The 16,148-nt window shown below is 35.8% G+C and overlaps 1 protein-coding gene across 2 annotated transcripts in view; it reads right to left on the bottom strand.

The window, feature by feature from the left end:
• The window catches only part of THOC1 (THO complex subunit 1), a 50,293-nt gene that overhangs the window by 17,431 nt on the left and 16,714 nt on the right, over positions 1 to 16,148 (bottom strand). For both annotated transcript variants that reach the window (XM_024926299.4, XM_003815639.6), the window contains exons 10-11: positions 15,466 to 15,574; positions 13,935 to 14,066 (exon numbers count right to left, since the gene is read on the bottom strand). In XM_024926299.4, coding sequence (XP_024782067.2) covers positions 13,935 to 14,066; positions 15,466 to 15,574 — 241 coding nt within the window. The remainder of the gene's footprint in view (positions 1 to 13,934; positions 14,067 to 15,465; positions 15,575 to 16,148) is intronic.

The following is a 16,148-nucleotide window of genomic DNA, read 5'->3' as shown; positions in this document are numbered from 1 at the left end:
TGTTCCAATAAAAATTATTATTCTTATTTATTGTTTTCTGAGATAGGATCTGACTCTGTCACCCAGGCTGGAATGCAGGAGCATGAATATGGCTCACTGCAGCCTTGACCTCCTGAGCTCAAGTGATTCTCCTGCCTCAGCCTCCCCTGTAGCTGGGACTACAGGCATATGCCACCACACTCAGCTCATTTTAAAATTTTTTTGTAGAGATGGGGGTATCACTTTGTTGCTCAGGCTGGTCTCAAACTCCTGGTTTCAAGCAATCCTCCTGTCTTGGCCTCCCAAAGTGCTGGGATTACAGCCACTACACCTGGCCCAATAAAAATTATCTACAAAAATAGATGATAGGCCAGATTTGCCAACCCCTGCTATAATTAATCCATTTTCAGTGCTTTATAGAACTGTCACATAAAATTATCACCCAGTCTTCTGCTTGTGAACATTGACACTGTTTCTAAACTTTCATTTACAAATACATCATTTACAAACAATGGTACAGTGAATCTTCTCAGAGATTTCCTTGTGTATGTGGGTCCTGTGTAGGGGGCCATATTTAGGAACAAATTTTAACTTCACTAGTTTTTACAAAAGTATTCTGCAAAGTGGTTGATTCAATTTATATTTCAACAGTGTATAAAAGTTCTCATTTTCCCACATCTCTGCCAATACTAGTATTGTTAGGCTTTTCAATTTTGGCCAGTTTGCTAAGTGTGAAATGGTTATCTCATATTTTATCTGCACTAGAGATTCTTAGCAACTTTTATAAGCTCATTCACTATTCAGTTTTCTACATCTTTAAATTACTTTTTCTTATCATCTTTTCAGTTTTCCATTTGGTTGTCTTTTATCAATGGAATATTTTGAATACTAATTTTTCCTGGTTATGTAGGTGACAAATAATCTTCTCCCAGTCTGTGCCTTGTCTTTTTACTTTGCCTATGGTATCTTTTGCTATTCAAGACTTTTACATCTTAATATTAAATCTTAAATACTAAATTGATATTTTTCCCTCACAATTTGTGCTTTTTGTAGCTCAAGAAATCTCTCCCTACTCCAAATTTACATATTTCATGTTTTCTTCTAAATGTTTAAAAGTCTTGCTTTTCTCATTCATACTTTCAATTAACCTGGAATTGATTAACCTAGAATTGACTGTACTGAGGTATAGACTGAATTTTAATTTTTCCATATGGATAATGAATTGTCCAAGCAACATTTATTAAGAATAGGCCAGGCCTGGTGGCTCACACCTGTAATCCCAGCACTTTGGGAGGCTGAGGCGGGCAGATCACCTGAGGTTGGGAGTTTGAGACCAGCCTGACCAATATGGAGAAACCTTGTCTGTACTAAAAATATAAAATTACCTGGGCATGGTGGCGCATGCCTGTAATTCCAGTTACTCAGGAGGCTGAGGCAAGAGAATCACTTGAACCCAGGAGGTGGAGGCTGCGATGAGCCAAGATCGCGCCATTGCACTCGCCTGGGCAACAAGAGTGAAACTCTGTCTCAAAATAAATAAATAAATAAATAAATAATTCATCCTTTCCTCACAAGTTTATAATGCAAACTCTTTTGTATATTAACCTTTTCTACAATTTGGACTTTCTATTGTTTTAGTTTTCTTCTTCTGTATATTAGTACTAATAATTACCTGCCCTAATTACTATTGCTGTATAGGTCTTAATATCTGACACAGCAAGTGTCCCCGCTTTCTTCATAGTTTTCTTACTCTTGGCTCTTTGCTTTTCCATAGAAATAGTAAGACTAACTTTTTGAGTTCCCATGAAAAAACCCATTTGGTCTTTATAATAAAACAATTTATATTCCTTTGGGTATAACTCAAATTAAAAAACCCATTTGGATACTGATTCAAAATATACTGAATCAATAAATCTGGGGAGAAGGGGCACTGGGTCTGTATCTATAAATGTAGAAACACTGCTCCATTTTTGTAATGTTTCTCTATGAAGATTACGCCTAGGAATTGGAGAGCTTTCACTGCTATTCTGAATAACATGTAATTGATTACTGGTTTATAAGAACACTATTGATGTTTCTCTTGCAATCTTGCTGAAGTTTCATTAGTTCTAACAGTTTCTTGGTTCTCTTGGATTTTTCTCTGTAGACAGTTATATTGTCTTCAAATGGGGATAGTTTACTCTTTTCTTTCCAATACTTATAACTCTTACTCCTTTTTTGTTTTTTTCTCTTATTGAAATGGTTAGATCCTCCAGTACGGTGTTGAACAGAAATATGGTTAGTGTCCATCCTTGTCTTCTTTTTGGATTTAACGGGAATACTTTCTAAAGTTTCATAATTGTGTATGATGTTTGCAATAGGGTTTTTAAAATCAGTCCTTTATCAACTCAGAGAACATTCCTTTCTACTTTTTATATTGAATATTAGATTTTATTGAATTTTCTTGGCTTCTGAGATGATCATACAGATCTTAAAAATCTTTAATCTGTTTTTTTTTTTTTTTTTTTCCAGACACGGTCTTGCTGTGTTGCCCAGGATGGTCTTGAACTCCTGGGCTCAAGCAATCCTCCGGCCTTGGCCTCCCAAAGTGCTGGGATTACAGGCGTAAGGCAATACGCCCAGCCAATCTGTTGTTAATCTGGCATTATATTCATCTTTCTGATGAACCATACTTACATTCCTAGGATAAACTGTATGTCTCTATTTTTAAAAAAATAACTACTTCATTTAATTTGTGAGTTTGTAAGACATTTTTTATTTCTATAAATAGAAAACATTCTATTTATATGTGAGATGAATATACATACACATTTTTCCTTGTTCTGTCCTTATTGGGATTTTAAGTTATAATCTTACATAATGAACTGGGGGGCTTCTCCTTTTCTAACTTCTGAAAATTTTCATTTATGGTAGAAATTATTTATTCTTTGAAGTGTTGATAAGATATGCCTAAAAAACCTCTGGGCCTGATGTCACTCAAAAAGTGTCATTCTGGCTGGTATTTCTTTAATGGTTGTTCATTTATTTGGTTTTCTATTTTTTTTTTTTTGAGAGTCTATTTCGGTCATTAAAATTTTCTAAACAATTCCCATTTTATTAGGCTTCAAAACTTATTCGTAGAAGTTGTTCATAATATCCTCTTAATCATTTGAAATATCTCTATGTCAATTTTTACTGTTAATATTGTTTGCTGGTATCTTTTCATTTTCCTTGCACAAGCTCTGGATTTCTTTTTATAACATTTTCTTTTCAAAGAAACAACTTTGTTTTGCTGATATGTTTTAGTTTGTTTTATTTCACTAAGTTGTGCTATTATTACTTCCATTTTCTTGAGCTTTATTTTGTACTTTTTCTAACTTCTTGAGTTGAACGCTCAATTTGTCACTCTTTCTTGACATTTTTTCCATTAATGCATATGAAGCTTTAACTGTCCCTTTACATCTCCCTTTATTTGCAACCCACACTTTGGACATGTAATTCTTCCTATAATTACAATTTTGATATACATTTATTACAAATTTGGAATTTCCATTATGATTTCTTCTTTAACTCCTGAGAAATGCATTTTTATGTTTTCATATATTTGCCTTTTTTTAAGCTATCCTTTTTGCAGCTCTAATTTTAGAATTCTAATTTGATTACAGAGAAATGTGGCCAGAGAATGTGTTCTTCGTGTATAATCTTTGAAATTTGCTGAGAATTTCTTTGTGACCTAGTACATGGTCAAATTTTGTGAATGTTCCACGTATACACAAAAAGAAATATGTTGCTTCTATTTGTTCTATACTACACCAAGCTTATTACTGTCATTGTTCAAATCTTCCATATACTTAACTAATCTTTAGTCAACCTGATCCATCAGAAGCAGTTAAAAACACATACTGTAATTGTGGGCCAACTTTTCATAATTTTGTAAGTTTTTGCTTAATATATTTTGAGGGTATATTGTTAAATACATATAAGTTCATGACACCTTCTTGGTGGTTCATTCCTTTATTATGTAGTGTTCCTTGTCCTATTTATACTTTTTCCCTTAAATTCTATTTTATTTGTTATTTATGTAGCTTTCTTTTTGTTGATATTAGCCTGGTATGTCTCTTTCCATCCTAATATTTCAATCATGAGTTTTGTTTTAGGTATATATCCCTTGTGGATACAAACTGCTCCATCTTCAATTTATTAAATTTTGTGTTCTTTTCTTTTCCATGTAAGTTTTAAGCTTCTTAGGTCCGCTTTTTTCCTTCTTACTGAAAATCATGGAATTACACAACTCAGTTTTGCATAACTAGGAAAGAATAAGATTCTAAGATGCAAACCTCATTAAAAGGAAACTGGTGCCCCCGGAAGACAAATGTACCAATGGCAATTTGGTACATGGGAAGCTCAGAGCATCTGTGTAAATGTGATTTTATGTTTTGCTCTTGAGCCCCAGTGAGGTACAGTACACAAAAGGATCGCTTCTATTAACCTTGAGTTAGTTCAGAATGTTTTCACTCCTTCAAAGTGCTCTTGTATGACCTCTAGTTGGCCTAATAATTTAATAATTTTCCTGTTGACTGAGTGTTAGGCTTTTTTTTTTTCTTTTATGTGAAAACCCATATGAATTGTGTGTCAGGGAGTGGGCAATAGGGTAGTCTTTCTGTAGCATGACTGCAGGAGTTGCATATTTCTCAAAAAAGTATTAAGTCTCTGAAAAGAACACAGCTGTACAGTTTCTATAGTATATAAGTCTGATCAGACTGTGTGGCTTGAGAGATTTCTAGAAAAGTACTAAATCTCTCATGTACTGGATTTTTTTTTTTTTATACAGAGTCTTGCTCTGTCACCCAGGCTGGAGTGCAGTGGCACAATCGTGGCTTACTACAACCTCTGCCTCCTGGGTTCAAGCAATTCTGCCTCAGCCTCCTGAGCAGCTGGGACTACAGGTGCGCACTACCACACCCAGCTAAATTTTGTATGTTTAGTAGAGATGGGGTTTCACTATGTTGGCCAGGCTGATCTCAAACTCCTGGCCTCAAGTGATCCACCCACCTTGACCTCTCAAAGTGCTGGGATTACGAGCGTGAGCCACCACACCAGGCTTCACATACTGGATTTCCTTTTTAAATTGTTGAAAGGCACCACTAAGTGCTTACATAATCCTGGACGAGCTGTTAAAATCTGCCCAGACAATTAAGAAATCAAGCCTAAACACCAAATGTTTTGAATATACCCATTTTCTCCCCAGATTACGAAAAAAAAAATACAGGTTCCACAGTTAGTATGTTTACAAATATTTCGCTTTAAACTTTAAACAATTTAAACTTTTAATTTTCACAAATGTGTTAGATATTAAATTAGGGTTTAGAGGACTAAACTGTACAATAGTTTTCTACCTGGAATAGTACCTTCCATATAACTTACTCAACTGAAATAGAAAACATTTGGTTTCTGAGAAAAAGAATGTGTAAACAATTGTATAAAAACAACTAAATTATAAATTTAAATAGTATTCCTTCTTTTTTTTTTTTTTTTTTTGAGATGGAGTCTCACTCTGTTGCCCAGGCTAGAGTGCAGCGGTGCGATCTTGGCTCACCGCAACCTCTGCCTCCCAGGTTCAATGGATCCCCATGCCTCCGCCTCTAGGGTAGCTGGGATTACAGGCACGCACCACCACGCCTGGCTAATTTTTGTATTTTGTGGAGATGGGGTTTCACCATGTTGGCCAGGCTGGTCTCAAACTCCTGACCTCAAGTGATTTGCCCACCTTGGCCTCCCAAGGTGCTAGGATTACAGGTGTGAGCCACTGCACCCAGCTCTACTCTCTAATAATTCTTTTCAAACTGTCTTTCAAAAAAAAGTTCTTAAAAAAATGAAAAATCTAATTTTAGCTTAAAGGTCTCTCAGTGTCCCTGCTGAGTTATAAGATAAAAGGAGATGCCCATTGAAGGCAGGAGCTATCAAGTCTCAATCCTTTTATTTAGTAAAAAGATAACCTGAAGATACAGTCTCAAATTAAAAAGTTTTAAGCAATTTTCTGTACTAATAATGTGTCGCTTACCTACAGGGATACATTCTAAGAAAGGTGTCATTAGGCAATTTCCCCATTGTGTGAATATCATAGAGTGTACTTAACAATAGAATTGCCTACTACACAACTAGGCTATATGGTACAGCCTATGGCTCCTAGGCTACGAACCTGTAGAGCATGTTACTGCACTGAATACTGTAAGCAACTGTAACACAATGGTTAAGGATCTGTGTATCTAAACATAGAAAAGGCAAAGTAAAAATACAGTATTATAATCTATAATCTTACAGAACCACTGTTGTACATGGGGTCCACTGTTGACCAGTTATGTGGTCGTTATGTGGTGCCATTATGGGGTGCATGACTGTACTGTGAAGTAGACTTAGAAGGCTACAGTATTCCTCAATAAAATAAATATCAAAAATTTACATTTCATTTTCCTTAATACTCATAATCAATGTAAAACAAACTCTTTAATGTTTTACATTAGTACTGTTTGAAAGTTTTCAGTTTAAAAGATGACTTTATGACTTTTCTTTGATTAAACAACAAGGTAGAAAAAAGATACAAATATAGATTTTTAATAAACATAAGACTTTTCTACCTTTAAAAGGCTAAAATGAAACTTTCTAATTAATATTGGTTATTTTGTTGTTACCTGTATTATTAACTCAGGATTATTTACTCATAAACATGGGTGAACAACTAAATCAAGCTGTGATTAAACAGCCAGTGTTTATATATTGGTTTTCATAAATCTCAGACAATACTGAAAATTATATGAATTTACAGAATATTCTTACGCTACCCGGTAAAGTTTTAATATTCTATAGGATTACAGAGTATTGAAAAAATTTCTACAAAAAGTTAAAATTCAGACACAGAAAACATAAAAAGTCCCTAACACATGATTCTTCTATTTTATTTATTTATTTTTTGAGACAGAGTCTCACTCTGTTGCCCAGGATGGAGTGCAGTGGTGTGATCTCAGCTCACTGCAACCTCTGCCTCCTGGGTTTACGCAATTCTCCTACCTCAGCCTCCCGAGTGGCTGGGATTATAGGCACCTGCCACCACGCCCGGCTAATTTTTTGTATTTTTAGTACAGACAGAGTTTCGCTGTGTTGGCCAGGCTGGTCTCAAACACCTGACCTCAAGTGATCTGTCTGCCTCGGCCTCCCAGAGTGCTGGGACACAGGTGTGAGCCATTGTGCCTGGCCTGATTCATGTTTTTAAACCTATGTATCTCTGACTATACCTTAACATGTTTGTTCTTCATAACACTCAGGATGAAATAAATCAGTTAATGTTTACATATTAAACATGATTGATAGAATTGTTTTAAAAACCAATTTCAAAGTTTTAAATAATACTGTTATTAAACACTGATCTATTAAAACATGCATATCAAAGTATACTGAAAACTAATAAACACTTGTATATAATAGAGGAGGGAGCCCAATTAACGCAGATAAAAAATTTTTTTTTCCTCTGGGTATGAAGTCCATTTATAACCAGGTAATATTTTTTTGCCCTCTACAGAGTCTGTCCAGGAGTCCAAAATTATTGTCCTCATCAGAGAACATTTTCTTTTCAAAGGTCTATTAACATTTATAAATATGACTTTGTTATGCTTTTGTGTAATCATGACTATACACTGTTGTAAAAATAATGAGTTCTCATTTCTAGAGGATCTAAAATTTGTAATGGTCTTTCTGTTATAGTCAGTATTAATTTCTATTACTTTGGCTAATAAGAAGGTTGGGCGACTTCTTATTCTATCTCTGCTCTTTATCTTATCAAATAACTAGTCTCCTCTGCTAAGCCTTTCAGACTTTGCCTCTCTTCAAGATTAGGCTCCAAATTCAGAGCCTACTTTGGCAGTACATCTTCTGCACCCTGTCTTTGGTCTTTCCTAGAGGGCTGCTACTTGATAGCATCACTTTACTTTCTTATCTTGCTTGTATAACCATGGCTTGACTCACACACAGAGGTTATTCTAAAAATAACAATGGCAGAGTATGCTCTAAGTTTTCTAATATGCTCAATGATATTTAAAGAACTGTTCTATCTGTCAGGACCAGAGTTCAAAAATGTCAAAACAGAGGGTAGTTCATGCTTTCCGCCCTGAAGACCATTACAAGTCAATTTTACAATCATATGAAAAGGTTTTGGCTATAGTATTTACCTTAACAGGACGAGTGAAAGCACACCCACATGCTAAGACTGACATGACTGTCAGCAAAAGACTTCTAAAGCAGGGATCCCCAACCTTTTTGGCACCAGGGACTGGTTTCATGGAAGACAATTTTTCCACAGACCAGGGGTTATGGGGTAGAGGGAATGGTTTTGGGATGATTCAAGTACATTACATTTATTGTGTACTTCATTTCTATTATTATTATATTGTAATATATAATGAAATACATATACAACTCACCATAATGTAGAATCAGTGGAAGCCCTGAGCTTGTTTACCTGCAACTAGAAGGTCCCACCTGGGGGTGGTGGGAGACAGTGACAGATCATCAGGCATTAGATTCTCATAAGGAGCACACAACCTAGATCCCTCATGATCAGTTTACAATAGGGTTCATGTTCCTATGAGAATCTAATGCTGCTGCTGATCTGATAGGAGACGGAGCTCAGGTGGTAATACGAGTGATGGAGAGCAGCTGTAAATACAGATGAAGCTTCGCTTGCTTGCCCACCGCTCACCTCCTGCTGTGCAACCCTGTTCCAGAGCTATCTAAAAGCCTCCCATGCCGAGAACAACTAATGAGATAAAAAAAAAAATTGTAGGATAGTGGTTAGCCTGCCCACTTTGTTAACAGGAGGGTCTTGCTTCTGCCTTAATTTGCTCCTAACTAGGCTATAGTGTATCTTATAAGAGACCCACCTTAGCCGTTACTACATAAAGATTCAACCTCTCAAATGGACATAAAAAGTACAAAACATTTAAGGCAGAATGACTATATGGATAGTTTCTTACTGCCAGGAACTTTTTTTAAAAAATGACCAAAAGTCCTAACTAGAGGCCTCTTCACACAATGCAGAGACCAAGCAAAATTGTGAATTTTCTTTTCTCCATGAAAATGAATGGCCTAATGACCACACTAGGGTCAACAGTACATAACTGTGGGTAACCTCACCCTGGTAACTGCTAGCCACTGAGTATTCCATCTGATCATTTTGGTCATTGAGTCTCAGATGGAAAGTGAGAAGTGTATTATTCTGAAGGACTGGGTAACCCTAAAGCCTATATCTAATTAGTGTTATTACACTCTTTCTGTGAGAACTTAAAAGATCCAAAAATATATTCCTTTAACCATCATGGTAATACTCATGGTACTTAAACGTTTTGAAATGTTTTTCTGCTTTTACATGCTACATAGTACAGAGGGAGGAATCCCTATAATACCAGTGCCTTTTATTTGGTATAAGTTGAACAATTAGAGGTAAAATCCTCCCTTAAAATTTCTGAGTATGATCCTGGACTAACCTTAAGGAACAGATACTTTTCCACTCCATTAAAAAATAAACAACCCAGGTATATCAGCACTACATTTAGCAAGTAGTATCCCTGGATTATTTTGCTCTGCTAAAAAGGGCCAACTATACTGTTGGGCATTAGTATTTAGAATCACACTCCACGTAGTACAAAAATGTGGCACTTTGTTTCTAGGGGAAACTTCCGTCTTTAAGAAGGAAGACACAATAATTTACAAAGACACCCATTTTATTTGTAGAACCTCTGCCTACCTGTAGTTGCCACATGACTGGCCTATCTCCAACTATAAAGTTTATATCATCTGGCTGGGCGTGGTGGCTCACGCCTGTAATCCCTGCACTTTGGAAGGCTGAGGCAGGCAGATCACCTGAGGTTGGGAGTTGGAGACCAGCCTGGCCAACATGGCAAAAAACCTGTCTCTATTAAAAATACAAAAATTGGCCAGGCATGGTGTTGGGTGCCTGTAATCCCAGCTACCTGGGAGGCTGAGGCACGAGAATCGCTTGAACCCAGGAGGTGGAAGTTACAGTGGGCCAAAAAAAAAGTGTCTCAAAAAAAAAAAAAAGTTCGTATCATCCTTGCCAAGCATTATTTCCGGACTATCCCTAAGGAAAAGTCTGACCAGATTCATGTAACAAAACACAATGCTTCTGGATAATAATATTCCCATTGGATGGGGTCACGGCTCTATTACAGAGATGAAAGATCTAACCTTGTAATGACAAGCACTTTTCTAAACCTGCTCACCAGTGAAATGATAGGCTAAAGAGTTATGCTCCAAATAATCATAGCTTTAGATTTCACTTTAGCTAGCTCTTACTGGCAAGGAATATGGCACCCATATCCCTGAAAAATCCAGACCTTTCTCATGACTTACCAAATCTATATCAAAAGTTGAAAGTAACATCAGGCCCAAAACTGGCATATATTTAGGTGTGAAGGCCTTTTTGGGAATCCTAGTATCAAAACACCATGTAAGGTACAGAGATGCTGGAAGGCTTCTTTCAGTGAAGCAGTAAAGCTTATAAAATGTTGCATATTTTTCATGATACACGTAATGCATTACAAATATTTTCACTTGTATATTAAGTAGTAAAAACTAAAAATACACCAAAAAATATGAAGAATGTACAAGGAGGACTGTAAATTTAAGACAAAGTTGTTGCTTAAGGGGCAACAAAGGGAAATGAAGATGCAAAACATTACATGCCTCACATTCTCTTTGGTACAATTTTGTGCCTTTTTCTTACTCCTATGGTATGTTTTAAGTTTCTCAAAGCTGTTTTTACCTTCCTCGTGATGTGATATTAATTAATGAAATTTCAGTGCTTAATCCTGAAAGTTCATGTTCTAACTGCTGGTGAAAGCAAGTTCACAAAGAATCAGAAAAGGAGAGATACTATTAGAAAGCCAAGTGTGACAAAGTGAATGGACTGATATAAAAGCATCAATCCCACATTCCAATGTGGAGATTTCTCTGAAAATGTTTAATCCTGCTGTTTTTCATTACTAAAATGTCTTTAGAAATGCTATTTGTTCGGGAGGTGGAGGCAGGAGAATCGCTTAAACCCAGGTGGCAGAGGTTGCAGTGAGCCAAGACCGCGCCATTGCACTCCAGCCTGGGCGACAGAGCCAAACTCCGTCTCAAAAATATATATATATATACATATATCAATTAAGACATCCAGAGTTTTGAAATAGCTGTCATGTCCTGAGAAATGTGGACCTGTAACTCTTAAAAGTACACAACTCTTACTGGTTGTTTTATTTTGTAACTTTTTTGCCCTGATAATATTAAACTGACACCTCTGCATTCTAAAAGTAGGTAACCTTGGGAAGGTTCTTTGTTAAGCAAGAAGAGCTTTGGGATTTTCTTACACATGAGGTAGAATAAAACTTTTGAATTCTTTAGTTAACCAAAAGGTTTCTATATTTGTTTCATTTAAATTAACAAATATAGCTGGAGTTTTAAAAATCCAATCTGATAAAGTCTTATTAGGTAAATTAAATCAGTCTATACTTGTTATTACTGACGTATTTCTCTCCTCCTTTCTCTTCCTTTTTTCTGCCATTTGCTGGATTTATAAAGTGGTCTAGATTCCTCCCTGCCTCCCTTTGATCTCTGCTCTTTGAGAGCAACAAGTTGGTTTTCTTTTGGTGGTTACCCTTTTAATATACATGAAAAGGAATATTCAGTATTCCTTTCCTACTCCTGAAGATTACAAGGACTGCCATAATTTTAAATTACTCACTAAACATCTCTGCTTTCCCCTTCCATATTATTACTGCCATCTAGTTAAGTTCCACGTGAATAAAATTTTTTAATTAAAAAAATTTTAACTCATTCATGACTTTTTTGTGTTTATAGTCAATAGTAAATTTACTGTCATATTTTTCAATTTTTGTGCTCACCGTTGCCTTCTGTATCCCACTCCATTCTTATGGGTTCAATTTCCTTCCTCCTGAAGAACATCCTTGAGTAGTTTTTTTCAAAATGAGGGTCACTGAGTGGTAAGTTATCCTGGTCTTTAAATAAAAATGTCTTTCTTTCATTGACAGTCTTGAGTATATTTAACTTGGTATAAAATTCTAGATTGAATGTCATTTTTCTTTCAGCACTTTAATATTTCTCTACTGTCTTCTGGTATTAATGGTTGATATGTTAGAAATCTGCTAACAGTCAAACTGCTGTGCCTTCCCAGTATATTTGTCTTTCTTATCCCTTAGTGGCTTTTAGGTTTTCTCTGAATGCCCACAGTTATGGCATGATGTAATGAAGAGTAGATTTATCTTTCTTTATCCTGCTTGGCAGTTGTGGCACACTTTTAAGCTGAGGATTTGAGATTTCCTTCAATTCTCTGCAATCCAGTTTCTCTACCATTCCCTCCATTTTCTTCTTTGGAAATCCTACTAGACAGATGTTGGAAATTCCCAATCTATTCACCATGGCTTTTAACTGCTCTTCCACTTAAAAAAAAAAAAAATCTGTCTGTGCTGCTTGCTGGATGAAGTTCTCATCACCTTCTTCAGTTCACTAGTTCTTTGTTCATCTATGTCCAGTGTATAGTTTAATTCTGTGTGCTGAGTTTTGGTTTCAATTATTGTTATTTTTCATTTCCAAGACTCCGATTAGTTGTATCGACTGTCCTACTTCATTTCAGCCTGCTTTTGTTTCATGATTTCTTGTTCCTTTTCAATGGATGTTATCTCATCGATTATCTTTTTGAGTATCCAAAACATACATAAAGTCTTGGTCAGGCTATATATTTCATCTGGAATAAATATATATATATCCCAATAGTTGATTTTGCTGGTGATCCTTCTTAGCATTAGATTTATGGATTTTGGAATTTTAATTTATCAGAGTTTTGAACAGGAGCCTTTTCTTTTGGGATGTTTGTTTACTTCCTTTCCCCTCCCTCTCTGTGTACATCCTTCCCTGTCTAGCAGTTTTGCATCTGCTTCTACCAGGGCCCCTGAGTCCAAAAGTCTAGAAGAAGTCTTATGATGACTTCTTGGAGCAGCTGTTTCATAAGTATACTGAGCATATCACATATTTGGTCACTGAGCAAGCAGATGGACACAAAGCTGTCTTTGTTATCCCTAGGCTCACAACTTCCTATAAAACCATAGCCCTTGGCAGAAGACTGGCAATATTTTTTCTTAGTTTCTTTCCAAAAGTGGATAAAAGTTCCACCCTAGTCCTTGGCTTCAAGAAGTGAATCTGGCTCTGGCCCCTTGTCCCACATGGTGCACATTTAGTCTCTGTTACTTGTAGCCAAATTCCTGGACACCACCACCTGCCTTGGATAGAGAGTCCAGCAGGCCCAGGCTGCAGTTTTGCTCACTACTTGGCATTTCTGGTCCATGAAGATATTTATCTTGTTTCTGGAAGCCCAGCCTTGTCTCTTTTGTTTTCTCGTTTATATTTTACCCGTCATTGCTATGTGTTTGGAGCAAAGGGAGTGAGTCGAAACATAAACTCAATGTGCCATCTTGACTAGAAACTTTACATAATCTTGTAGCATTATATTTGAATAAAATTTACTTTTTAAAATGTATAAATAAGATTAACAAGGAACTTTTAAACCCCTTACTTGTACCTAAATAATAATTATGAAATATTTTCATATACAAATTAAATCCTAACTTGACATTTAAAATATATAGACATGAAAGTAATTAAACTGCATTTATTCCAAAATTAGTCTACAAAACAGACTTAATGTAGAACTACTTTCACCTTTGAAACCAAATTAGTCCTACTTCTGAAAGGAAGAAATGGGACTTTCAAACTAACATTAATCAATCAGCTTTAACCCAAAGTAAAATAAGAAACATTTCTATTCAGTTTAACTTAGAAAGGCTGTCAGCTAAACGGAAATAAAACAAGACCATTTCTTATTATGCTTAATGAAAAAGAAAAACTTATACCTTTTCACTTGTTAAAAATTTTGCAAAATATACATGTTCTCCTCCTGTTTTCAATTCTTCCATCTTTTTTCTTGAGGCCTGAGTATCATCTAATTTATAACTCTTAAAAACAGCTAAAACTTCTTCAGAATACTGCAAAATAAAAATATTAGTTTTATTCGACATTGTTACCCAAATTTGTTTAGTGCTTTTCTGCATCAAAATGCCTAGAATTTACTCCCAGTCAATCATGTATGTAGACTGTATATTGCAAGGCACACTAACAATAAAAATTATGATAGCAAAATGGGAGTTAAAACTATTTTGTATGATATTTCACTTGTTGTAAAAGTAGGTACAAGCTCCCTACTCCTAAAGAAATATGATTTCTTGGCCAGTGGTGGTGGCTCATGCCTGTAATCCCAGCACTTCGGGAGGCGGAGGTGGGCAGGTAACTTGAGATCAGGAGTTTGAGACCAGCCTGGCCAACATGGTGAAACCCCTTCTCGACTAAAAATACAAAAATTAGCCAGGTGTGGTGGCAGGCACCTGTGGTCCCAGCTACTCAAGAGACTGAGGCTGAAGAATCCCTTGAACCTGGGAGGCTCTGTCTCAAAAAAAAAAAAAAAAAAAAAAAAACCAAAGAAATATGATTTAAGAAGTTTGCGTAAGGGACAAATAGATTAGGGAACATTTTTAAGAGTGTACAGAAATTTACCAGTGAAATTGTTTAACCACCTGTGGAAACTCTTACGCATTTCTTGTGCTAAAAACTGAGCAAATAAATTCCACCAAATTCTGTCCAGTTAGAAGACAATTCCAGATTATTTCTCACTAACCACTTAATCTGAATTTGGATGGTGCTGCCCCCACAAAAAATTGCATATAAAACAAAAACTATTAAAAATAACATAACACACACCATGCTATTCTGAGAACTACCTATTTATCTTAGATTTTGATTATGACAAAAAAGGACAACTGATCTTTAAGTAGCCAAGAAAAATACAACAAATTCTTCTAAAACAGGATTGGCAAACTTTTTCTGTAAAGGACCAGAGAGTAAGTATTTCAGGCTTTGTGGCCTTTATAATCTCAGTTGCAACTACTCAGCTGTGCCACTATAGTGCAAAAACAGCCACAGGTAAGTGGATGGTCATGGTACTATTCCAATAAACCTTTGTTTATAACCAGTAGGTTAGATCTAGCCCAGAGCCATGACTTGAGGACTTCTGTTTCAACAAGATAGCTAAAATAATTTTGTACAAAGATAGAATATATTCTGCAAAATATCAATTTATGTTAACAACACTCATTATATTCAAAAAAAGCAAGGCTGTAATGACAAACTTTTAAATATCTGATTCTTATATACTACTTCACAATATTAGTGGTTTAAATATTAATTTATAATTTCACTTGTTATGAAATGGGTATAAAAATGTAAGAGGCAGAATTATATAGTGAAAAGTATGTTAGACAAGATTAAGTTTTAGCTCTATCACTGGCTATAAAATACTGGGCTTCTGATAGTCTGTCACTGGCAACTTACCTTGAGAAAAGTTTTCCATGAAATCTTCTCATAGCATTGCACAGGGTTCCTGAAGTAATCCTGAAGTGACCAGAATTTTCGATACAGGTTGTAATCAATTGGAATAGAGCTAATAAAATAAACGTTATATTAAATAAATCATTCAAATTCTTTTATAAATATCTAAATATTCTCAGCTTTGGTCACAAACCGTTTTCAGAAGCTAATGAAAGTTATCAGAAAAGTACACATTCACAAATGCTTATATAAACTTTTACAAATCATTTTAGGGAACTCATAGACCCCAATAGACTCTTTATCTACACTGGTGGAGCCCCTGAATTTTGGAAGGACACATGGTTATTCAGAATTAAAGATTATGTTTCCCAACCAATCTTGCTGCTCGCATGGTCATGTGATTAAATTCTGGCCAATCAGTTGAGAGCAGAAGTCATATGTGCAACTTTTGGGCCATATTTTATCACTGGCCTTTTCCTCTTCCTGCTGGCTAGAATGCAGATGTGAGCATGAGCCACCTTGCACTACAGGAAAAAGGGCAAACACCAAGATGATGGAAGAAGAAGGTAGAAGAAACCTGGGTCTAGGCAATCTCACTGAGCAGCGCTCCCTTACCAGCCTTGGACTGCCTGCTTCTAGACTTCGATATGAGGGGGAAAAAATCAACTTTTATGTTATTTAAACCA

This window comes from Pan paniscus, chromosome 17, assembly GCF_029289425.2.
Source record: "Pan paniscus chromosome 17, NHGRI_mPanPan1-v2.0_pri, whole genome shotgun sequence".
Lineage (NCBI taxonomy): Eukaryota > Metazoa > Chordata > Mammalia > Primates > Hominidae > Pan > Pan paniscus.
Note: the sequence above shows the minus strand (reverse complement) of the source record. Positions and strands in the feature narration are given on the sequence as shown.